The 24,487-nt window shown below is 43.0% G+C and overlaps 1 protein-coding gene across 1 annotated transcript in view; it reads right to left on the bottom strand.

The window, feature by feature from the left end:
* LOC132899192 (A disintegrin and metalloproteinase with thrombospondin motifs 7) overlaps positions 1-24,487 on the bottom strand; it is a 222,861-nt gene that overhangs the window by 118,155 nt on the left and 80,219 nt on the right. Inside the window, exons 9-12 of the mRNA XM_060940894.1 lie at positions 19,095-19,239; positions 4,451-4,543; positions 4,092-4,237; positions 630-799 (exon numbers count right to left, since the gene is read on the bottom strand). Coding sequence (XP_060796877.1) covers positions 630-799; positions 4,092-4,237; positions 4,451-4,543; positions 19,095-19,239 — 554 coding nt within the window. The remainder of the gene's footprint in view (positions 1-629; positions 800-4,091; positions 4,238-4,450; positions 4,544-19,094; positions 19,240-24,487) is intronic.

Genomic DNA, 24,487 nt, shown 5'->3' with positions numbered 1-24,487 from the left:
ACCACAACTGTGGAGATTTCACTCAATTAACCGTGCATTGTCTGATTTATTTGTTAACATCGTTATTGTGATTGGATGTGGAATTTCCTGCTTCAAATGCAACCAATAATGTGACTCATTGCTAATTTGAAACTTTCATTACTGTTAACAGTTGTTACCCCTTCCTGCCCTGCCCTCTTCACACTCACTGGTCTGGACTCAGTCTCACCCTGCCTTGGTTTTGGTCTTGACTTGATCTCAACCCCTCAAAGTCTTGGTCTTGTCTTGGTCTCGATACAAGCTCTCAATCTTGGTAATGACCTGGTGTTGGTTTTGGTGGTCTTAATGACTACACAACTTGAGGCACAGGTCAGCAATAAGAAGTCAGCAAATTAAGGAATTGACTGAGACTTGATGAGTCACCATCTCTGTTATAAATAGTATCTCATTGTATCTGCATACAACTTCACAACTTGATTTTCACAGAAAATGGCAGATCTTGTTGCGGTTTTTCAATGAGATCATTGGCATAACATTTGTGGTTTCAAAATGTAATGGTATTCAGCCTACCAATAATGTCCATAATGAAATCTTGTTGCTGTTCATTTTCTATTAAGCACAAGCCATGCATGTACCAACATAATGCTCACTTCGGTTATTGATGTGGACCCATTGGTAGAATTTGCCTTTATAAGGGATGGTGTTAAACTTGCTGCACTGGATGGATCTGAAGCTGGGTTGGCCTCGAGTGCATGGTTCGCGGTTACAGATCCTGTATCTGCGGCGCTCCCCGAGGCAGTATCTCCCTCCATTCTTCGGGCTGAAGGACGCAAAGGAAAGAGATCTCACTGTATTGAGATTGTGTTTGTACTTACAATGAGAAATATGATGTTACCACAGAGCTGTTTTCAGAGATTACAGACTGAATCCACTTGAATGCACTGTTATTAGTTTTTTTGTCACGAATAGAATAGACTGATCCTCTACACACTGCCATTACTGACTTCTTTCTCCTTATTGAAAGTCACAGATACTGCTGGTGGACCATGTTTTAAACACAAAAGCCAAAAATCTACACAAGGTACAAAGATTCTACAAGCTTTTTATCCATTGGTATATTCAAGCAGCTTATGATTTTCAGTAGAAGCCATTTGATTTTAAGAGAAATTGGCCAAAAGTGATACTACGAATACTACCATCGACCACAATTACCATGCATTACACTGAAAAACAAGAGAGTCCTTCAAACATGTGGACACATGGACACATGCATACACATAATCTTATCAGGAAAGAAATGACTGGGTTGGGAAAAAATGCAAACCATTTAACCCTGCTGTCGCCCATGTTCTCTTATAAAACACAATATAAAAACAACTCTTTTCACTGTTACTTCGAGAAGTGCACAAGTTTGAGCTCAAACATTTAAGTGTTTAAGTGAACATGCACTTATTATGTCTTCGAAGTAAAAAGATGTGAAAAAAATGGTGTGTAATTTTAATATTTATATGTTTATATGTTTTTGTATAACAGTTAAAAACAAATTTGCAAAAACTAAAAAGGTTACGTGCCGAATATGATATACGGTAATCAAACAAAATATCCAGACATTTTTGCAATTTGTATCATCATTTTTAAGCATGTCATGTGACAAGGTGAAAGCGGCCCTGACGTTAGCAACAGAATTATACGGACTTATGCAGTGACCAAAAAAATGTCTTAAACACATCAAAACTTAAATTTCAAACAGGATTGCTCATGAAGATTTGCACACTCAACTAGTGCATGAGGAGCTTCGTCCAACTTTCTTAAAATTCCCAAATAAGCTGAGCTCTAAATGAAAACTACTTGTTTAGGGAAACAATTTAATTTGAATTAAAAAGAAAGCAAAATAAATTTGCCTGAGAAACAGATTAAATCAAAAGCCTTTGTCAGAACATTTTCATTGATGAAGACAAGAAAGACTAGATAGATACTGTGACTAAAGTCATAGTAATTTGCACTAGCTGTTACAAACCGGGACATCTGGTCACTGTACCCTATAGATCCAGAACAGTAAGAGATAGAGAATGACGCTTAGTGAGAAAAAGTTGTACCCTGCTGCCCTGAACAAAAAAAAAAACTGATTGAAAAAAATCCTGAAAATTGACAGAGTTATAAGTGATTGAAAAAAAATCCCGTTTTCCATGGATCATTCCGGTTTGGTGATCCAGATCAGCACCAAAAGTCATAGCAACATAATTCAGCCCAGAAGTATTCTTCATGTGAAATTTGGTGATGATTGGTTTTAAACTCAAGGAGAAATAGCGTCTTAGAAAACGTTACGATAATACCGTAATAATAATAATAATAATAATAAAGTAGAAAGATCCTGAGTGAGAGTAACAATTTGTGCCAGCACTGCTATCGCAAACTAAACATATATTTTACTAACCCCATTTCCAGAAAAGTTGGGATAGTTTCCAAAATGCAATAAAAACAAAAATCTGTGATTTGTTAATTCATGTGAAACTATATTTAACTGACAAAAGTACAAAGAGAATATTTTCAATAATTTTACTGACCAACTTAATTGTATTTTGTAAATATAAATGAAGTTAGAATTTGATGCCTGCAACACACTCAGAAAAAGTTGGAACAGAGGCATTAATACCATTGTGTTACATCACCTTTCCTTTTACTAACACTTTTTAATCATATAGGATCTGAGGATACTAACTGTTGCAGTTTTACAAATGGAATTTTTTTCCATTCTTGCTTGATACAAGACTTCAGCTGCTCAATGGTCCGTGGACGCCGTTATCTAATTCTCTTCATGATGTGCCATACATTCTCAATAGGAGACAGCTCTGGACTGGCAGCAGGCCAGTCAAGCACACACACTCTGTCTACGAAGCCACGCTGTTGTAGCCCGTGCAGAATGAGGCCTGGCACTGTCCTGCTGAAATAAGCGTGGACTTCCCAGGAATAGATGCTGCCTTGATGAATATGTCTCCCTACAAACCCAATATTTCAATGGTACCTTCACAAACGTGCAACTCACCCATGTCATGAGCACTGATGCCCCCCATACCATCACAGATGCTGGGTTTTGCACCTTTCCCTGATAACAAACTGGATGGTCATGTTCATCTTCGGCACTGAGAACTTGATGTCCAGTTTTCCTGAAAACAAGCTGAAATGTGGACTCACCTGACCACAGCACACGTTTCCACTGTCTTTTGGTCCATCTGAGATGAGTTCAGGCTCAGAGCAATCAGCTATGTTTCTGTATAGAATTGATGAATGACTTCCTCCTTGTGCAATACAGTTTCAGGTTGCATTTCTGGATACAGCAGCAGACTGTGTTAAGTGACAACGGTCTTTCGAAGTACTCCCGAGCCCATTTGGCTATATTTGTCACATTAGCATGACAGTTTCTCAGGCAGTGCTGCCTAAGGGCTCAGAGGTCACACACATTCAACAATGGTTCCCATCCTTGCTCTTTAAACACTGAGATGTCTCCGAATTCTGCGAATCTTTTCACAATATTATGTACTGTAGATTTTGAAAGACCTAAGTTCTTTGCAATCTTGCATTGAGAAATGTTCATTTTGAATTGATTAACAATTCTCTCATGAATTTTGGCACAAAGGAGTGAGCCACGCCCCATCCTTGCTTGCAATGACTGAGCCTTTGGTGCATGCTCCTTTTCTACCCAATCGTGATACTAATTAACCTGCTTACTGTGGAATCTTCCAAATGGTGTTATTTAAATATCCGATAAACTTTTCAGTCTTATTTTGCCTCTGTCCCAACTTTTTTTGAGTGTGTTGCAGGCATCAAATTCTAACTTTATTTATATTTAGATAATACAATTAAGTTGGTTAGTAATGCATTGGAAAATCTTTTCTTTGTACTTTTGCCAGTTAAATAAAGGTTCACCTGGATTAACAAATCACAGATTTTTGTTTTTACTGTATTTTGGAAAATACCCCAACTTTTCTGGAAATGGGGTTACCATATCTATCTAGTATGTCTAAACTTTTTTTTTGTAAACGTATGGCTCATACACAGTTTAAATCACCTGAAATGAATTCTCAAGCATATACGTATAAGCATGACTCACGTACGTGGGATTGACACAGTCCCTGTGCGAGTTCTGCACTCCTGCCCCACATGTCCTTGTGCAGGATGTCCACTCGCTCCATGGCCCCCATCCACCGTTCACTTTCTCTGGCTGATATCCAGCTGTTACACATTTGCCATTCAAACACCACTGACAAAGGGGGGGAAAAAAACAACAACTCCTCACCACCACACACAGAGTCAGCCAAGATAGCAACACAGACCATGCACGAGGAAGCACAACAAAACCTGAACACAGCTGTTGAACATAGCAATCTGTTTACATCATGAGAGAAAAAGCACATGAAGTAGAAAACACATGCGAGGCTCATGCTGGGAAAAGAAAACACATCCAGGGGCTTACTTTGCCTTCACCGCACTTGGTGCCATCCACTGCTCCGTCCAGTTTTGAGTGACAGGTGGAGGCCACAGTGCACCACAGAGTGCTGCAGACGTTCTACACAAAACAAGAAAAAATACTCAGTCAAAAGTCAATACCATTTGCTGACCTATTGATCAGTAGCATAGTGTGCAAATTATGCATCCTGGACAGTACAAAAAAACCCATAATGCACTTTAATGTGTGTGAGGAATAGGTAGTAGTGTAGGACAAGAGACTCGTTCACATTTTTTTGACGCAAAATGGAACATTATGTACATAACCGAGGTTGTACGACTTTGTAATAAAACATTTATTTTCCACATTGTAGAACCTGTTATCTGCTAAAGATGTTTACTATCTTGAAAGAAATGATAGACAGCAGGTGTTAAAACCTTGTGCAACTTTTCTTGTTTACTTATTTACTGAAAGCAGCAGCAATGCATAACATTATAAATGGATAGCTGTTCGGTTCTGGTCACACTCCAGCTCGCGATGGGTTTGCGAATCCATGGCGATGAAAAATTGGTAGCATCGCCACCAGTTGTGCAATACATGGTGAATGTTCTCCGAGCTTCGCGAGTTGTTTTTTTATTGTGTCTCCGCCTCATGAGTGGCCAAAAATGCATGCATTGAAATTTGGTGGCCATGTTTTTGTTGGCAAACTAAGCAGCGAATACTCACAGATGGGTTTGGGAATACTTCCCAAAGCTCGGAGAACCTTCTTCAAGCCTCTTGAGATGTATTTGTCTCAAATACATATCCTTGATGCTCACGAGAGCCTCATCAAAACAGCGGCTCGGCAAAGCCTGACCTTTGCCAAGACTTAAAAGCTGCATTTACATTCAGGGATCCTTCGGAGCACGTTGTACATGCTCTTGGGACTCAGTCATTATGGGAAATACTTGATGCTGATTTGACCACAATCAGCACGCACATATCAGGACACTGTTTTAACAGAGACTTTGTGAAGTTTTCTGTCAGGTATGTGGCGGTAGACGCACTATTGGGCCACAGCCCAGTGGTTGAGAAACACTGTGTGGCAGCGGGGGCGTGGCCGAGCGTCGGTCTGTGAATGGAGGGTGGAGTCAGGGAAGGTGAGTGGTCATGTCACTACACCTGTTGTCAATTTACGTGTGTTTGTGTGTCTCCTCCAGTGACTGCGCCCTATAAAAGGAGAGTGCGAGGGGAGGTTGGTGCCGAGGGCTTGCTAGTAGCCTGTGTGTGTATATGTGTGTCTGTGAGAGAGAGTCTGAGTTGTGTGCTGAAAAGGAGCAATAAAGAAAATAATTAAGTCGCAAACAACCGCCTGCCATGCTTCTGTGCTACACCCACTTCAGAGTCTCGCTACAGTGGTGCTGAAACCCGGGAGAGTGCAGAAGGGAACAGCCCCATGGAGTCCTCGCCATTTAAGGACCTGACCCATGCCCTCGCCACAGCCCAGCAAAACCAGCACCAAGCGCTGGTCACCCTCCGAAAGGAGCAAGAACAATGGTTCAAAGTCTTGGTGCTGGCCCAACAGGAGGACCGCCAGGCGTTCCCGCACCTGCTCGCGTCAGAGGGGCCCACGACCGCCACCGGAGCGGACCCTCCCCACCTCACCCTAACGAAGATGGCTCCACACGACGACCCGGAAGCCTTCCTCGTGCTCTTCGAGCAGGCAGTGGAGGCATGGGGTTGGCCAGTGGACCAGCGCGCGGTGCGCCTCCTGCCCCGGCACAACTGGTCGTGCTGCAGCTCCCCGCCGACAGCCGGCTTGTGTACGAGAACCTTCGAAGAGCCATCCTCCAGCGTGTCGGCCGCTCCCCAGAACAACAACAGCAGTGCTTCTGCTTGCTGCGCTTGGAGGAGGTAGGCTGGCCGTTCGCGTTCGGGCAGCAACTCCAGGATGCCTGCCGACAGTAGCTGAGGGCAGATGACCGCGACGCCGAGGGAGTGATCGACCTGGTGACACTGGAGCAATTCGTTGCGCGACTTCCAGAAAGAACAGCGGAGTGGGTCCAGTGTCATTACCCAGCGTCGCTGGACCAGGCAATCAAGCTGGCAGAGGACCACATGGTGGTCGTTCCGAAGGCAGGATGGCATGTCTCCTCTTCTCTCTCTCCCCCTCCCTCTACTTCCTGTCCTCGCCCCATTCCCCCACCGCGGAGGTGGGGGCTGGCTTCCCCCCAGCCGGCCCGGCGCGCCTGTGGTGTCCTCCTGTTTCCCCCTTCCTTGTCTGTGTCTCCTCCCCCTCAGGTGAGTGATGTCTGTAACACCGGTGCAGAGGGAGAGCCTGGGCCGGTGTGCTGGTGCTGCAGAGAGCCAGGATATCTCCAACATCAGTGCTCCGTGATGGAGGTGGGCGCGGTGGTCCGGGTCCCCGACATGCCAGAAATTACCCTCAATCGGGCTAGAGTGTATCGAATACCAGTAAGTGTCCAAGGGGATACGTATCAGGCTTTGGTGGATTCCGGCTGTAACCAGACCTCAATCCACCAAAGCCTGGTGCAAGGTGAGGCATTGGGGAGAGCATGAATGGTGAAGGTGTTGTGTGTGCACGGGGATGTTCACAACTACCCTTTAGTGTCTGTCTACATTCTATTTAGAGGGGAAAAACATAGTGTAAAGGCAGCGGTTAACCCTCGTCTCACCCACTTGCTAATTTTGGGGACTGATTGGCCGGGGTTTAAGGAATTAATGACGCACATAGTGAAGAGTGGGTCCTGCTGTAATTCAGCTAGGGAAAGCCCCAGAGTAGCATTGGCGGGAGAAGCTGTCACAGAGCCATCTATGTCAGCACCGCATCAGGGTGATGTGCGGAGTGAGGAGCGCCCCACCCCTCCTCCCTCTCTTGGGGATTCCCTTGGGGATTTCCCATTAGAGCAGTCATGAGACAGGATTCTGCGGCATGCATTTGACCAAGCGAGAGTAATCGATGGTCAAATTCTCCAGCCAAATGCGACGCCGGCCTTCCCCTACTTTGCTATTATTAAGGATAGGCTATACCGAGTGATGCAGGACACTCAAACTGGCGAAAAGATAACACAGCTGTTAAGTCCAAAGAGCCGCCGGGAATTCATATTCCAAGCGGCTCACTTTAATCCCATGGCCGGACACTTGGGGCAGGATAAGAACTAGCCCGAATAATGGCCCAGTTCTATTGGCCAGGGATTCGCGGGGATGTCCGTCGGTGGTGTGCAGTGTGCCGCGAATGCCAATTAGTAAATCCCGCGGCCACTCTAAAAGCACCCTTGCGCCCTCTCCCTTTAATCGAGACCCCATTTGAAAGAACTGGGATGGATTTCGTCGCGTCATTAGATCGGTCAGCATGGGGATATCGCTTTATTTTAGTTCTGGTGGACTATGCAATGCGATATCCAGAAGCAGTGCCTCTCCACAATATCTCAGCATGCAGTATAGCAAAAGCACTCTTCCCGCTTTATCTCCCAGGTTGGGATTCCAAAAGAAATCCTGATAGACCAAGGCACTACATTCATGTCACGCACACTGCGCGAGCTGTATGGGTTACTGGGGATTAAGCCTATCTGCACCAGCGTCTATCACCCACAAACGGATGGCTTAGTGGAACGGTTCAATCAAACTCTCAAAAATATAATTCGGAAGTTCGTAAGCGAAGATGCACGTAATTGGGATAAGTGACTCGAGCCCCTGTTATTTGCAGTACGAGAGGTCCCACAAGCCTCCACAGGTTTTTCACCATTTGAATTGTTATATGGGCGTAAGCCGAGTGGCATTTTGGACGTGCTATGTGAAAATTGGGAGGAGGGACCTTCACCTAGTAAAAACGAAATTCAATACATTCTCGACCTGCGCATCAAACTCCACACACTCACGCACTTAACCCGGGAGATTTGCGGCAGGCGCAAGAATGTCAAGCCCGACTGTACGACAGGCACACGCCTTAGGGAGCTCACACCGGGAGACAAAGTACTCGTATTACTGCCCACGTCGAGCTCCAAATTGGTCACCAAGTGGCAAGGGCCCTTCGAGGTCACACGGCGAGTCGGGGATGTTGACTATGAGGTGAGGCGAACGGACAGGGGTGGGGCATTGCAAGTGTACCACTTCAATCTATTAAAACGTTGGAATGAGGAGGTCCCCGTGGCATTGGTATCAGTAATTCCGGAGAAGGCGGAGCTGGGGCCGGAGGTTCGAAAAAGAAAATTGACATTGCCCACCGCTCCGGTCCCCTGTGGAGACCACCTCTCCCCGACCCAGCTCACGGAGGTAGCCCAGTTGCAGAAAGAATTTTCCGACATGTTTTCGCCCCTGCCTGGCCGCACCCACCTCATAGAACACCACATTGAGACGCCCCCAGGGGTGGTAGTGCGCAGCCGCCCTTACCGTCTGCCCGAACACAAAAAAAGGGTGGTCCGGGATGAACTTGAAGCCATGCTCGAAATAGGCATAATCGAGGAGTCCCACAGCGACTGGTGCAGCTCAGTGGTCCTGGTCTCCAAGACCGATGGGTCGGTCCGGTTCTGTGTGGACTATAGGAAAGTCAATGCGGTGTCTAAATTTGACGCATACCCAATGCCTTGCATTGACAAGTTGCTCAATCGATTAGGCACTGCTCGTTTTTATTTGACACTGGATTTAACAAAGGGATATTGGCAGATCCCCTTGACTCCTCTGCCCCGAGAGAAAAAGGCCTTTTCCACACCGTTTGGCTTACAACAATTCGTCACACTTCCTTTTGGGCTGTTTGGGGCGCCCGCTATGTTCCAGCGGCTTATGGACAGGGTCCTCCACCCCCACACCACCTACGCAGCCACGTATCTGGATGACATCATCATCTGCAGTAATGACTGGCCGCGGCACCTTGAACACCTTAGGGCTGTCCTAAAATCGCTGAGGTGGGCGGGTCTCACAGCCAACCCAAAGAAATGTGCGATTGGGCGGGTGGAAGTAAGGTATCTGGGTTTCCATTTGGGCCATGGGCAGGTGCGTTCCCAAATTAATAAGACGGCAGCGATTGCGGCCTGCCCAAGGCCCAAGACCAAGAAGGGGGTGAGACAGTTCCTGGGGCTCGCTGGCTACTATCGGAGGTTCATATCTAATTATTCGGATGTCACCAGCCCGCTGACTGATCTCACTAAAAAGGGAGCACCAGATCCGGTCCAGTGGACGGAGCAATGCCAACAGGCTTTCTCTAAGGTAAAGGCTGCACTGTGTGGGGGGCCACTGTTACGCTCCCCTGACTTTTCTCTCCCCTTTATTTTGCAGACAGATGCATCGGACAGAGGGCTGGGGGCCGTTCTGTCCCAGGAGGTGGAGGGGGAGGAGCGTCCTGTGTTGTACATTAGCCGGAAGCTGTCGATGCGGGAAGGCAGATACAGCACGATTGAAAAAGAGTGCCTAGCCATCAAGTGGGCGGTCCTCGCCCTCCGGTACTACCTGCTGGGGTGCCCTTTCACCATCTGTTTGGACCACGCGCCCCTCCAGTGGCTCCACTGCATGAAGGATGCCAACGTACGGATCACCCATTGGTATCTTGCACTCCAGCCATTTAAATTCGAGGTGGTCCACAGGCCGGGGGCACAGATGGCGGTGGCGGACTTCCTCTCCAGTCAAGGGGCTGGGGGGGAGTCAGCTTCAGGCTGGACGGCTCCCCGGCCTGAGTCAGGCGGTGGGGGTATGTGGCAGCGGGGGCGTGACCGAGCGTCGGTCTGTGAATGCAGGGCGGAGTCAGGGAAGGTGAGTGGTCATGTCATTACACCTGTTGTCAGTTAATGTGTGTTTGTGTCTCCTCCAGTGACCGCACCCTTTAAAGTAATTCATGTTTAAGGGAAGTAACAGCTTCTATATATAAGGTTTGTGTTCATTAGAGCACAAACTGAGCCGGCTTTTCGAGGGAAAAAAGTGTCACAGAGAACTGCACTTGAAAACGAGAGACAGAGAAAGAGGGAGAATCAGAGTGAAAGTTAATGAGGAAGAGAAAAGTGGAAAGACGCATGTGATCAACATGTTTTTGCAATCAGAAATATGTTGGAGGAGAAAGTGAACAGGAGTAGGAAGTTATGTGAGGCAGAAAGGTGTGTGGACCTTAGACGCTGTAGATGGAGACTTTTGAATTTGTGCTGCTCTCGGAAAGTAGAATGTCAAGATCAAAAACGTCACACCCCTGTCCCACTGTGCCAGCTGTCCCTTCTACACAGATGTCAATTCCGGCTCTGTTACGACCAATCATTCCGGCTCTGAGACAGAATAGCACAAACCCCCGGTTCCACATTTGGACATTTTATACAGAATGTGAGGTGGAATAAAGGCGTAATAATTCCATCTTGAACAGGCTGTGTAAAAGTGCTCAGTAGTGATAGTGTATTTGTGCAGCTGAATTGGGTCGAGGTTCCTATTTTCATTTTGCCAAGGCAGACCTTAACACCGGGGCGGCACGGTGGTGTAGTGGTTAGCACTGTTACCTCACAGCAAGAAGGTCCTGGGTTTGAGCCCAGCAGCCGGCAAGGGCCTTTCTGTGTGGAGTTTGCATGTTCTCCCCGTGTCTGAGTGAGTTTCCTCCAGGTGCTCCGGTTTCCCCCAAAGACATGCAGGTTAGGTTAACTAGTGGCTCTAAATTGACTGTAGGTGTGAATGGTTGTTTGTCTCTGTGTTAGCCCTGCGATAACCTGGCGACTTGTCCAGGGTGTACCCCACCTCTTGTCTATAGTCAGCTGAGATAGGCTCCAGCTTGCCTGCAACCCTGTAGAACAGGATAAGCGGCTACAGATAATGGATGGATACATGGGCCTTAACACCAGAAAAAGAGCAACAGCTGCTGATGTGTTATGCTCCCTCCATCTTTCCACTCTGAGCTTCATTCTGCTCCAGTGTCAAGCTGTAAGGACTCTGCACTGAAGTGGGCCTTAATCAGGATGGGTCTCTGGATGTGAAGCAGCAGTACGAGGCACCCTCGAGTTCTGCATTTCAATGAACTGTTGTATTTCTGTTAATGGTCTGTTAGCTCCTCAAATCTGTGTTCCAATGCAATAAAAATGCATTCTCCTTGGAGTTCTTTCTGCTTTTGTAGCTTACCTTTTTTGTAAGGCGTGCCAGCATGACATGGAGTGACATACCAGGATCTCTGTAGACATTGCTATGAACCAAAGTATACCTCTTAAAGTCCCGCCCATAGCATTTGATTGACAAAGTCAATTGTTGACAGTGAAAATGCAAATGCATGGATTACAGACGTGTTTCATTTTTGGTTGCTGGAACATAAGGATATTTAGATAGATAGACAGACAGACAGACAGACAGATAGCTTTTATAGCATTTGTAATTTGACCTGGAAATGAAATGTCAAACAGATTTTTGCATTTGAACTTTGGTAGAACTGTTTATTGTTGTTCACAAAGATACAAATTCCTACTGAATTTTAATTTGGAGTAAAAGTATACCCATTCATGTTGGAAATAAATATCAAAAAACATGTTTAAATGCACAGTGTCTCATTAGCATTTGAACAGAGTCCAGAAAATTCATCTAGACATTATTTTCCCCTGCTTCCTTCTCTTCTGCTTCTTCTTTTTCTTCTTTCTAAAAGTAACTGTGATACTGTATATTTATTTTTTTACTTCTTTGAACACTAGTTTTTCAAAATTTCTTGATACCATACATACAGTGGTGCTTGAATGTTTGTGAACCCTTTAGAATTTTCTATATTTCTGCATAAATATGACCTAAAATATCATCAGATTTTCACACAAATCCTAAAAGTGGATAAAGAGAACCCAGTTAAATAAACGAGACAAAAATATTATACTTGGTCATTTATTTATTGAGGAAAATGATCCAATATTACATATCTGTGAGTGGCAAAAGTATGTGAATCTCTAGGATTAGCAGTTAATTTGAAGGTGAAATTAGAGTCAGCTGTTTTCAATCAATGGGATGATGATCAGGTGTGAGTGGGCACCCTGTTTAATTTAAAGAACAGGGATCTATCAAAGTCTGATCTTCACAACACGTTTGTGGAAGTGTATCATGGCACGAACAAAGGAGATTTCTGAGGACCTCAGAAAAAGTGTTGTTGATGCTCATCAGGCTGGAAAAGGTTACAAAACCATCTCTAAAGAGTTTGGACTCCACCAATCCACAGTCAAACAGATTGTGTACAAATGAAGGAAATTCAAGACCATTGTTACCCTCCCCAGGAGTGGTCGACCAACAAAGATCACTCCAAGAGCAAGGCGTGTAATAGTCGGCAAGGTCACAAAGGACTCCAGGGTAACTTCTAAGCAACTGAAGGCCTCTCTCACATTGGTTAATGTTCACGAGTCCACTATCAGGAGAACACTGAACAACAAAGATGTGCATGGCAGGGCTGCAAGGAGAAAGCCACTGCTCTCCAAAAAGAACCTTGCTGCTCATCTGCAGTTTGCTAAAGATCATGTGGACAAGCCAGAAGGCTATTGGAAAAATGTCTTGTGGAAGGATGAGACCAAAATAGAACTTTTTAGAAAAGTTGTGATGCTGTGTGAAATATAAATAAAAACAGAATGTGATAATCTGCAAATCATGCAAACCCTATATTTCATTGAAAATAGTACAAAGAGAACATATCAAATGTTGAAACTGAAAAATTTCATTGTTTTTTGAAAAATACATGCTCATTTAGAATTCAACATCAGCACCACGTTTCAGAAAAGTTGAGACGGGGCAACAAAAACTTTAAAAGTTGTGTAATGCTAAAACAACTAATTTGGTTAATTGGCAATAGGTCAGTAACATGACTGGGTCTAAAAAGAGCATCCCAGAGAGGCGGAGTCTCTCAGAAGTAAAGATGGGGAGGGGTTCACCACTCTGTGAAAGACTGTGTGGGTAAACAGTGCAACAATTTAAGAATAACATTCCTCAATGTAAAATTGCACAGAATTTGGTAATCACATCATCTCTGGTACATAATATCCTTAAAAGATTCAGAGAATCTGGAGAAATCTCTGTATGCAAGAGACAAGGCTGAAAACTGACACTGGATACCTGTGATCTTCAGGCCCTCAGGCGACACTGCATTAAAAGCAGACACGTGTCTGTAGTGGAAATCACTGTATGGGCTCAGGAACACTTCAGAAAACCACTGTCTGTGAAAACAGTTCATTACTGCATCCAGAAATGCAAGTTAAAACCAGATATAAACAATATCCAGAAACACGGACACCTTCTCTGGGCCCGACCTCTTTTACAATGGACTGAGGTGAAGTGGAAAATTGTCCCGAGGTCTGACAAATCAAAAGTAGAAATTCTTTTTAGAAATCATGGACACCACGTCCTCCAGGCTAAAGAGGAGAGGGACCATCCGGCTTGTTATCAGCACACAGTTCAAAAGCCAGCATCTGTGATGGTATGAGGTTGCATTAGTGCACATGGCATGGGTAGCTTGTACATCTAAGAAGGCATCATTAATACTGAATGATATATACACGTTTCAGAGCAATATGCTGCCATCTAGACAACATCTTTTTCAGGGAAGGCCTTCCTTCTTTCAGCAAGACAATGCCAAACCACTTTCTGCACATATTAAAACTGCATGGCTCTGTACTAAAAGAGTCCAGGTGCTAAACTGGCCTGCCTGCAGTCCAGACCTGTCTCCCATTTAAAATATTTGGTGCATTATGAACCGCAAAATACGACAAAGGAGGCCCCGAACTGTTGAGCAAATGAAATTGTATGGTATATCAGGCAAGAATGGGACAACATTTCTCTGTCAAAACTACAGCAGCTGGTCTCCTCAGTTGTTAAAAGTAGAGGTGATGCAACACAGTGGTAAACATGCCCCTGTCCCAACTTTTTTGAAACATGTTGCTGACATCAAATTCAAAATGAGCATATATTTTTCAAAAAACAATAAAATTTCTCTTTCAACACTTGATATGTTGTCTCTGTACTATTTTCAATCAAATATAGGGCTTCCATAATTTGCAAATTATCACATTCTGTTTTTATTTATGTTTTACACAGTGTTCCAACTTTTTTGAAATTGGAGTTGTACATACATTCTATATTTCTTAATTTCTTCAGAAAGCTCCAAAAGATCAGGGATGGTGACCAAATCACTGCATACAGTACTTATTTCGAACAAACCTGCAACCTTACAGCAACCTCACATCTCCGATAAGGCCGTTGAGCTCAAGACAATTTTCAGAATGAGCTCAGAAGTGATAACAGCATGCTATTTGTGACATTTTGACAAATGATTGGGAGGCGCTTGTTATATGCCAAAAGCACAATCAGTCAGGGTCTTCAAACTGTCATTAAAAATCTGTTTCATGTTGTGAAGGACACAAAGGTAATGCTGTGCGACATCTCTGGACATCTCAGTTGTAAACAGTGACTGAGATCTGATGCCCTTTTGTTCGCAATTTCACCATCCGTCCAAATAAACACCCAAATTTTTCCTTGAGCCTGGTTCTGTGTGTGCAGTCAACTGGCTTTAGGATAAAAATAGGGATTTATGAAAAGGTTTATGGCTTATTGGTTGCTTTTTCACGACTGGAATTTTAAGACGGTCTGGATTTGGCTAATGGTGTATTTGTTTACAGGTCAAAAAAGGAAATCTTAAACCCATATCATGCTGAGGAACTTATGGTATCTGTATAAATGGATACAGAGACTTCCTGTCAGGCAAAAGATACGTCTGTCTGTGTGTGGTCCAAGCTCAGTTCTTTTCCTGCCAAATCTGTAGGCATGTGTATCGCTGCTCTTCCATTTTGATGACACGAAACAGCTCTGTGGTGCATCTACGTGGTTCCTAATGAGAATCGAAATGTATGAAATTATCAGCAGGATATCGTAAATCATCTCAGTCCTCCACAGGTTCCTGTCAGTCATGGCAGCCATTAAGGAGTAATGGAATTGCAGCCAAAGTCATGCTGAGATTTTATTCATTCTCAGTTATGACTAAACACTGAATTAGAGGAACACCATGGGTCATAAATGAGTACGACTCAGTCGCTCTCTGGTGAGCTAAAAAAAGCTTCCTGATCCCAGCTCAAACAAATTGTCCCATCGGCTTTAATCATTAGCATGTTTCTGTTTCTGCTTCTGCTGTGTCGCTGTATGTATTAAAGCTGTCATCAATAAAAGCATTAAAAAGACTTTTCCCTTTTACTTTAACTTTTAGTCCAGATTTTTCCTTAGTATTTTTGTAAGGCCGATAAAGACGTGCAAATTTGCTAACATAAGAGTATTACCAATATCAGGGTTCCTGCTGGCGCTCATCACGCTCGTCATTGACGAACATAATCCATCAGTGACGAAGAGAAAATTACTAGCAGTCATCACAGTGATGAACGTATTTGTCATCTTTATCATTATTGTAAGTCGTCTTTTCGAGAAAATCCCTCCATTTGCCAAAATCCAACCGCAGTGAAGAGATGGCAGGAAGCCAAAGTGTAAACAATGAGCAACTTGCTTGTGACCAATAAAAATCGACTACACATAATGACCAAATGAGTGCCAAACTTTTGATCAATCGCAGTGCGTCTTAATCGGCCTGATGTGGTGGTGTAATTATCTTTGCATGAACCAAACAATTGCACAGTCTAAGCTGAGGACGTTTTTTTTGGGGCGGGGCTTCTTCAAGCACTGAAGATGATTTAAGGGCTGAAACAGGCATGGGGGAAGCGCACTCAGAGCCCCTACCACCATCCCTAAGCACATCGGGCAGTGTCTAATACAGGGGTCGGCAAAAAAAAAATATGCCAAAGTGAAAGTGCTGTCAGATGGCAAGTGACTGAAGGGAGCTATGTTTCGGGAGGCATGGCATGTTGCGTTCCCATGGCGAATGTTTGATGTAAAATGCAATGTCATCCTGTGTTTGCTTATAAATCAACGGGAAATTCGGATTCCTTCACTGCTGGTTTGTCCAAGACTCTTCTTGACTCTGTTCAATTGTAAATCAAGTTTTGTGTTGAAGTTAAAAGGTAAAGGGAGTCCGAATACCTCTTTTGAATAATTCCCTGCTATAATAACCTTAACCTCCTAAGGCCCAAGCTGTTTTTTACATGCATTTTTTATTTCTCTTTGCTATTTGGGCTTATTAGAACCTGATTAGAATAAAAACTAAGCATCATCTTTTGATAAGATGTACTTTTAGAGAAAAAGTATGTCCACATATGTGGATTCTTGTTCCGAATTTCCATAAAGTGCTGTCCACGCATGTGACCGCTAAGCCCTAGGAGGTTAAGTAAGCTCACACTAAAGAGGTTTATTTTAGCTTGATGGTGCATGGGGCGCCCAAAATCAAGTCTCTTATTAGAGGCTGGAGTGGAGCCTAAATTCTATATGTAATGAAGAGGCCTGTACAAATATTTGAATTGTGCCAGTTTGGTTGGTATAAACCTGTATTAAGTCCACTTTGATAAGTTGGTAACTAAGAAAAAATACAGACTAAGTGAAGAAAGAATCAGAAAAAGTGAAGAATAATTCTTCAACTTGATTTTTCAAGGAAAAAAGTGGAGAATATTTTTCAGAACCCAGGGAGAACCCTGCACTATGTGATGGTTAAATGATAGCAATTTCAATAATAAATGTGGAATTTTAAACAGTATCACGTCCCCAAATAGGGCAACAGAAATGCGTTCACTGTCCCACTGGGAAGTTTGAATGCCACAGAACATTTACTCATTTGGCTGCACTTTTATCCAAAGTGACTTAGAATTGAGGCAGGATATAACTGAGCATTTGAGAAGTAAAGGGTCTCGTTCACAAGAAGAAGAAATCAACTCTTTCCTCTGCGTGTATTCTTCGTGTGCACATGACGTCACACTTATTTTCCAAACCAGAAGTCTACCATGTTGGATGATAACAACAACCGAGATAGCGGCGCTTCACGTGTGAGCTGCTGTAACACTTCGTGATTTTCTTTTGATTTCATTGCCTTTGAAGAAAGACAATGCCTCCTTTGTGTGCGGAATATAATTGCGGTAATAATGCTACTCGTGACAAAGAGAAACGGTTCTTCAAAATTTCCAAAATAATTCAAAACCGTGACAAAACAGATGAAGAACTGTCCAGAGAACGCCATGCATACACTGTGGATCAAAAACATACATCATAAGGACTTAACTGAGAAAAAAAGCTAATTACACCCACGTGTGTGTGTGTGTGTGTGTGTGTGTGTGTGTGTGTGTGTGTGTGTGTGTGTGTGTGTGTGTGGTGACCACTTTATATCTGGTAAAAGCTCATTGCTGATTAAAGCGAGACGGCCTTTCGATTTCATAAAATTGGTGAAATTTAGTTCCCTCTGAAATTTGGTCATTGGATATATGTTTATTTCTGTAATATCTCACAAAATATCAGGCCATTCTGTGGCTGGGAAGTTATTTCATTTGAGGTGATTCCCAAGCAAATAATGTGCATGAAATCGCTCACTTTGCGGACTCAAGCAGACAGAGGAAGTCCGTGTGTGTGTGCATGCGCAGGTTTACCTTTGACCGTGCACCGACAGTTACATCATTCTGTCACTAAACGAACAGCTGATCACACCGAGGTGCTCGCTGACCGCCGATATTTATTAGTTTGGTCCTGCGTTTCCTTTCCTTCGCAACATAACATCTTTTCTTCTCGCTTTCCATTACTGCAGTCGGTCTTTCACGTTTCATTCGCACGCTCACGTCCTCCATTTAAATGTTTCCCTTTAAACCACTCCAGTGTAGCTTTAGCGGTATGTTTAGGGTCATTATCTTGCTGGAACATGAACCTTCGTCCCATTCTCACACCTCTGGCTGACTCAAACAGGTTTTCCTTCAGAATTGCCCTCTATTTAGTGCCATCTATCTTTCCTTCAATCCTGACCAGCTTTTCTGTCCCTGCAGATGAAAAACATCCCCACAGCATGATGCTGCCACCACCATGCTTCACTGTAGGAATGGTGTTCTCAGGGTGTTGGGTTTGCACCACACATGGCGTTTCCCATGATGGCCAAAAAGTTAAATTTTATTCTCATCTGGTTTTTTGTTTCTGTTTTTGTTTGATTTCTGTTTTTTTAATCTGAATTATTGTTTGTGTCACAATAAATAAACAATTTGCACCTTTAAAGTGGTAGGCGTGTTGTGTAAATCAAATGGTGCTAACCCTCCAAAAAGCCATTTTAATTCCAGCTTGTAATGTGACAAAACAGGACAAACACCAAGGGGGTGAATACTTTTGCAAGACACTATAGTGAAGAGTTAATACCAAAATCGAATGTTCCTACTCAGGAAAAATATAGCAGCCTCAGAGCTGTAAACCACACACAGGAAATTTGCGAACCTAAGTCTGAATACATGTAACTTTTCCTTGTGTAAATACTTACGTAGAACTTGGGCTTTGTTGCTCACCCTGAATATGGTGCGAAGAGCTATCGAGGCATGTCATGAATGCGATATACTATTAGTTCTATTTTTACATATTTGACCAAATTAGGCCTACTGAAAACATGTCCAGAACAATTTATTCTGTATAATGCACATTATGGTTCCATGTCTCAGTTGCACACCCATGACTATGAATATTAGATTTTGTTTTGCACCAGATGACCCTGCTTGGATGCTTGCTTTCCGGAAGTCTGTAATGCATTGAGCAGCTGTGGACAGGGTTCGCTGAGGCCATGTGGGTGTGAAAAGTGAAAAGAAAATTGATGTCTTACATCCATGTCGTCACAGAGCAGCGAGCTGGAGCCATACTGGAGGCGGCACTGGTGGGTGGCGCTGTAGAGAACGCCAGGTAGCATAGTCTGAGCAGCCAGCTCGTTTCTGCCAGGAGGGTCATCCAGGCACCAGCCCCAGCCTCGACTGTTAAGCAGGAAAACACACACTTTATCCTTATACAGTGACAGAACTCCTGCAAAAACTCATTCTTACACTTCCTTTCTCTTGCCATCTGGTTTAAATTCACCTTACTGAATTTACAGGGGCGAATTTGATGACAGTTTCATGTCAAATAGTTTTGAAAAAATGGGTTACATTTGTTTTATTCTGTCCACATTCACTGGATATGAGCAATCGCATGCTCTAATTGGCTACTCTACTACTAGGATATCAGCTCATATACGATGAGTAGAGAAAAACAAAATGGCGGAGCATGTTGCTGAACCAACTGAGGAGGAAATAAAAAGTCTGCGCGAAAATAAAACCCCAAAAACTACAAAAAAGAGCAACAAAATATGGAATAAAAGTATTTGATGGTAAGAACATATTTTTCAAGAATTATTATTATAGCAGTTTTCACAAATTGCGACTGTTATTTCGCCGGTTTGTTTACATTCTAAGCGGAAATGGTTTTGTCAGACGTTTTGTATAAAGTTTTTATTTATTGAATTTGCAAAAAATAAAAATAAAAATGCTGTTTCTCAAAATCCAGTGAATGTGGATAGAATAAAACAGTTATTCCACTCAATCTCTCCGTACATGGCTTACAGCCTACTCGGTGCTACGCGCCTCGTCGGCTATCAGCTCATGTACAACTCGATTTCATGGAATACGAGTAACTATTAAATATTTGTTATATTATTATAACCAACTCCTGTGTTGCAAATTAGCTCTATATGACAAACCTGGTGCTGTATCTCATTAAAAATGTCAACCCAATTTAATCAGTGGAGACATTAACGTCTTCATAATTCATCCCCTACGGTGATCTCATTTTAGCTTTATTAACATTCATCAGTTTTGCATTCATTTGCATACAAAGTGTTTTTATTTTAATGAGTCTTAAACCATAGCAGAATCACTGAATGGCTGAAGAACAAATTGCTTCCTGTTGGTAAGAAAACATTATTCTTTTTACTTTTAGAGATTAGAGCTCAATTACTCACAATGGTCAGAGAACTGATTGAAGTCTTGTGTGTGTGTGTGTGTTTTTTAAATAACAATACTGCAATGTTAGGATTATAAGTAGGCATATCAGACACTCGCTGGCCGTCCTGTGAAAATTCTGCAAGCAGACGCTCATCTAAGTTTCCAAACCTGTCATTGCTTAACTCTTGAATATTTTCTATCGTCAACACTATCATTAAACAGCTTATAATTTCTGCTTTCCAAAGAAATGTATCTTGTTAAGATCTGTTCAGTACTTTGGGAGTAACGGCAGGTTGAAGTTGGTATAACAGAGTCCACTCTCTGCTCACGTGATGTCGGGAAACTGCCGGTGCTTCTAGAGTCACGGGATAGCGGTCAGGCTCTCTCTCTCTTCTGATCAGTTTCCGACTGGATTACTCATGAATATCAATCAGATAACTTTCATAGGGATGTTCTCTCACTCTCACTGTTTCTGATGAAGTATTCAGCAAAATTTTCCGTCAGGTAGTTTTGACGTTAGGATTTATGGGAGACTTTGAAGTGAGTTTTCATAGCTTTACCGACTTTTTTAAAAAAAATAAAACTGATTCTTGTAAATAAATAACTATTTTAGAATATAACTGTAGTTGTTTTGATGAAAAATATTGAGATCTTAGTGGTCAGAAAGATATTTTAAACAAGAGTGCTCTGATGCCCCTTTTCCACCAAAGCAGTTCCAGGGCTGGTTCGGGGCCAGTGCTTAGTTTGGAACCGGGTTTTCTGTTTCCACTGACAAAGAACTGGCTCGGGGGCCAGAAAAACCGGTTCCAGGCTAGCACCAACTCTCTGCTGGGCCAGAGGAAAGAACCGCTTACGTCAGCGGGGGGGCGGAGTTGTTAAGACCAACAACAATAACAAGACCGCGAAAGATCGCCATTTTTAAGCGGCGAGAAGCCGCAACTGTACAAACGCGAAGTCATCCATTATTATTATTATTGTTGTTGTTGCTGCTGCTGCTTCTTCCGTGTTGTTTTTGCTTCGATATTCGTGCCAAGGTTTAAGCAAACGTAGCGATGTAACTGACGTATACAGCGACATAATGACGTATATAGCAATGTAATGACGTGGCACTGCGAGCGATGGAAAAGCAAACTGGTTCTCAGCTGGCTCGCAAGTTGAACGAGTTGTGAACCAGCACCAGCACTGGCCCCGAACCAGCCCTGGAACTGATTTGGTGGAAAAGGGGTATGTGAGAAGACCCCCCCCCCCCCCCCCCCCCCCGGCAACAATGCCATAACTCTGGTAAAATGTGACTGAATTGAACGAAATTGCAATATGCATATTACCGACATATAATAAAGAATCCTGCCAAGTTTCGTGAAATTCCTCCAAAAATTGTGAGAGGAGTTGATTTCAGAAGGTGAGTACCCTTCCTGGGATGGACGGACGGACATTGCCACGACATAATCCCCCTTCAGGCTTTTCAGCCAGCGGGGATAAAAATTGTGAGGGAAGTTGATTTCAGAAAGCAAGCACACCTTGATGAAATTGCCAAAGTACAAGTTTGTTAATAATCAAGGGCATAACTCTGGTAAAATTTGCACAAATTAAACGAAATTTCAATAGGCTTATAACTGTCATATAACAAAGCCTGTTGCCATGTTTGGTGAAATTCCTCCACAAATTGTGAGAGGAGTTGATTTCAGAAGAACGTACACCCTCATGAAATTGTCAAAGTACAAGTTATTTTACCAGAGGATCAAAACTCTGGGAAAATTTTCACAAACGAAATTAAATTGCAATATGTATATTACTGTCATATAACAAGGCCTTTTGCCGAGCTTCGAGAAATTCATCCAAAAATTGTGAGAGGAGTTGATGTCAGAAGGCGAGCACACCTTCATGAAATTGTGAAAGTACAACCCCGATTCCAAAAAAGTTGGGACAAAGTACAAATTGTAAATAAAAAAGGAATGCAATGCTGTGGAAGTTTCAAAATTCCATATTTTATTCAGAATAGAACATAGATCTCTCATCTCATCTCATTATCTCTAGCCGCTTTATCCTTCTACAGGGTCGCAGGCAAGCTGGAGCCTATATGACATATCAAATGTTTAAACTGAGAAAATGTATCACCTCATCTCATCTCATTATCTCTAGCCGCTTTATCCTGTTCTACAGGGTCGCAGGCAAGCTGGAGCCTATCCCAGCTGACTACGGGTGAAAGGCGGGGTACACCCTGGACAAGTCGCCAGGTCATCACAGGGCAAAATGTATCATTTAAAGAGAAAAATTAGGTGATTTTAAATTTCATGACAACAACACATCTCAAAAAAGTTGGGACAAGGCCATGTTTACCACTGTGAGACATCCCCTTTTCTCTTTACAACAGTCTGTAAATGTCTGGGGACTGAGGAGACAAGTTGCTCAAGTTTAGGGATAGGAATGTTAACCCATTCTTGTCTAATGTAGGATTCTAGTTGCTCAACTGTCTTAGGTCTTTTTTGTCATATCTTCCGTTTTATGATGCGCCAAATGTTTTCCATGGGTGAAAGATCTGGACTACAGGCTGGCCAGTTCAGTACCCGGACCCTTCTTCTACGCAGCCATGATGCTGTAATTGATGCAGTATGTGGTTTGGCATTGTCATGTTGGAAAATGCAAGGTCTTCCCTGAAAGAGACGCCGTCTGGATGGGAGCATATGTTGCTCTAGAACCTGGATATACCTTTCAGCATTGATGGTGTCTTTCCAGATGTGTAAGCTGCCCATGCCACACGCACTAATGCAACCCCATACCATCAGAGATGCAGGCTTCTGAACTGAGTGCTGATAACAACTTGGGTCGTCCTTCTCCTCTTTAGTCCGAATGACACGGCGTCCCTGATTTCCATAAAGAACTTCAAATTTTGATTCATCTGACCACAGAACAGTTTTCCACTTTGCCACAGTCCATTTTAAATGAGCCTTGGCCCAGAGAAGACGTCTGCGCTTCTGGATCATGTTTAGATACGGCTTCTTCTTTGAACTATAGAGTTTTAGCTGGCAACGGTGGATGGCACGGTGAATTGTGTTCACAGATAATGTTCTCTGGAAATATTCCTGAGCCCATTTTGTGATTTCCAATACAGAAGCATGCCTGTACAGTATGTGATGCAGTGCCATCTAAGGGCCCGAAAATCACGGGCACCCAGTATGGTTTTCCGGCCTTGACCCTTACGCACAGAGATTCTTCCAGATTCTCTGAATCTTTTGATGATATTATGCACTGTAGATGATGATATGTTCAAACTCTTTGCAATTTTACACTGTCGAACTCCTTTCTGATATTGCTCCACTATTTGTCGGCGCAGAATTAGGAGGACTGGTGATCCTCTTCCCATCTTTAATTCTGAGAGCCGCTGCCACTCCAAGATGCTCTTTTTATACCCAGTCATGTTAATGACCTATTGCCAATTGACCTAATGAGTTGCAATATGGCCCTCCAGCTGTTCCTTTTTTGTACCTTTAACTTTTCCAGCCTCTTATTGCTCCTGTCCCAACTTTTTTGAGATGTGTTGCTGTCATGAAATTTCAAATGAGCCAATATTTGGCATGAAATTTCAAAATGTCTCACTTTCAACATTTGATATGTTGTCTATGTTCTATTGTGAATACAATATCAGTTTTTGAGATTTGTAAATTATTGCATTCCGTTTTTATTTACAATTTGTACTTTGTCCCAACTTTTTTGGAATCGGGGTTGTACAAGTTTATTAATCAAGGGGCACAACTCTGGTAAAATGCAACCGAATTTAACGAAATTACAATATATGTATTACTGATGTATAACAATGCTTTTTATCAAGTTTGGTGAAATTCCTCCAAATATTGTGAGAGGAGTTGATTTCAGAAGGAAAACATACTCTCATGAAATTGTCAAAGTGTAATTTTGTTAATCAAGGGCTGTAACTCTGGTAAAATGTGACCCAATTTAATAAAATTACAATATGTGTATTATAGACATATAACAAAGAATCCTGACAAGTTTTGTGTAATCCCTCCCAAAATTGTGAGAGGAGTTGATTTCAGAAGGTGAGCACCCTTCCCGGGATGGACGGACAGACATCGCCATGACATAATTCCCCCTTAGGGACTTTCGGCCAGCGGGGGATAAAAACTGCAAGCCAGAAACACTAATTAAATGCCAATTAAATGCTCCTTTGCATAATAGGTTTTTACTAATTTTTCTAACTTTGTATTCAGTATACAACCATCTATATGCC

The sequence above is a fragment of the Neoarius graeffei genome, chromosome 15 (assembly GCF_027579695.1).
Source record: "Neoarius graeffei isolate fNeoGra1 chromosome 15, fNeoGra1.pri, whole genome shotgun sequence".
Lineage (NCBI taxonomy): Eukaryota > Metazoa > Chordata > Actinopteri > Siluriformes > Ariidae > Neoarius > Neoarius graeffei.
This window is presented reverse-complemented; position numbering and strand designations above follow the sequence as displayed.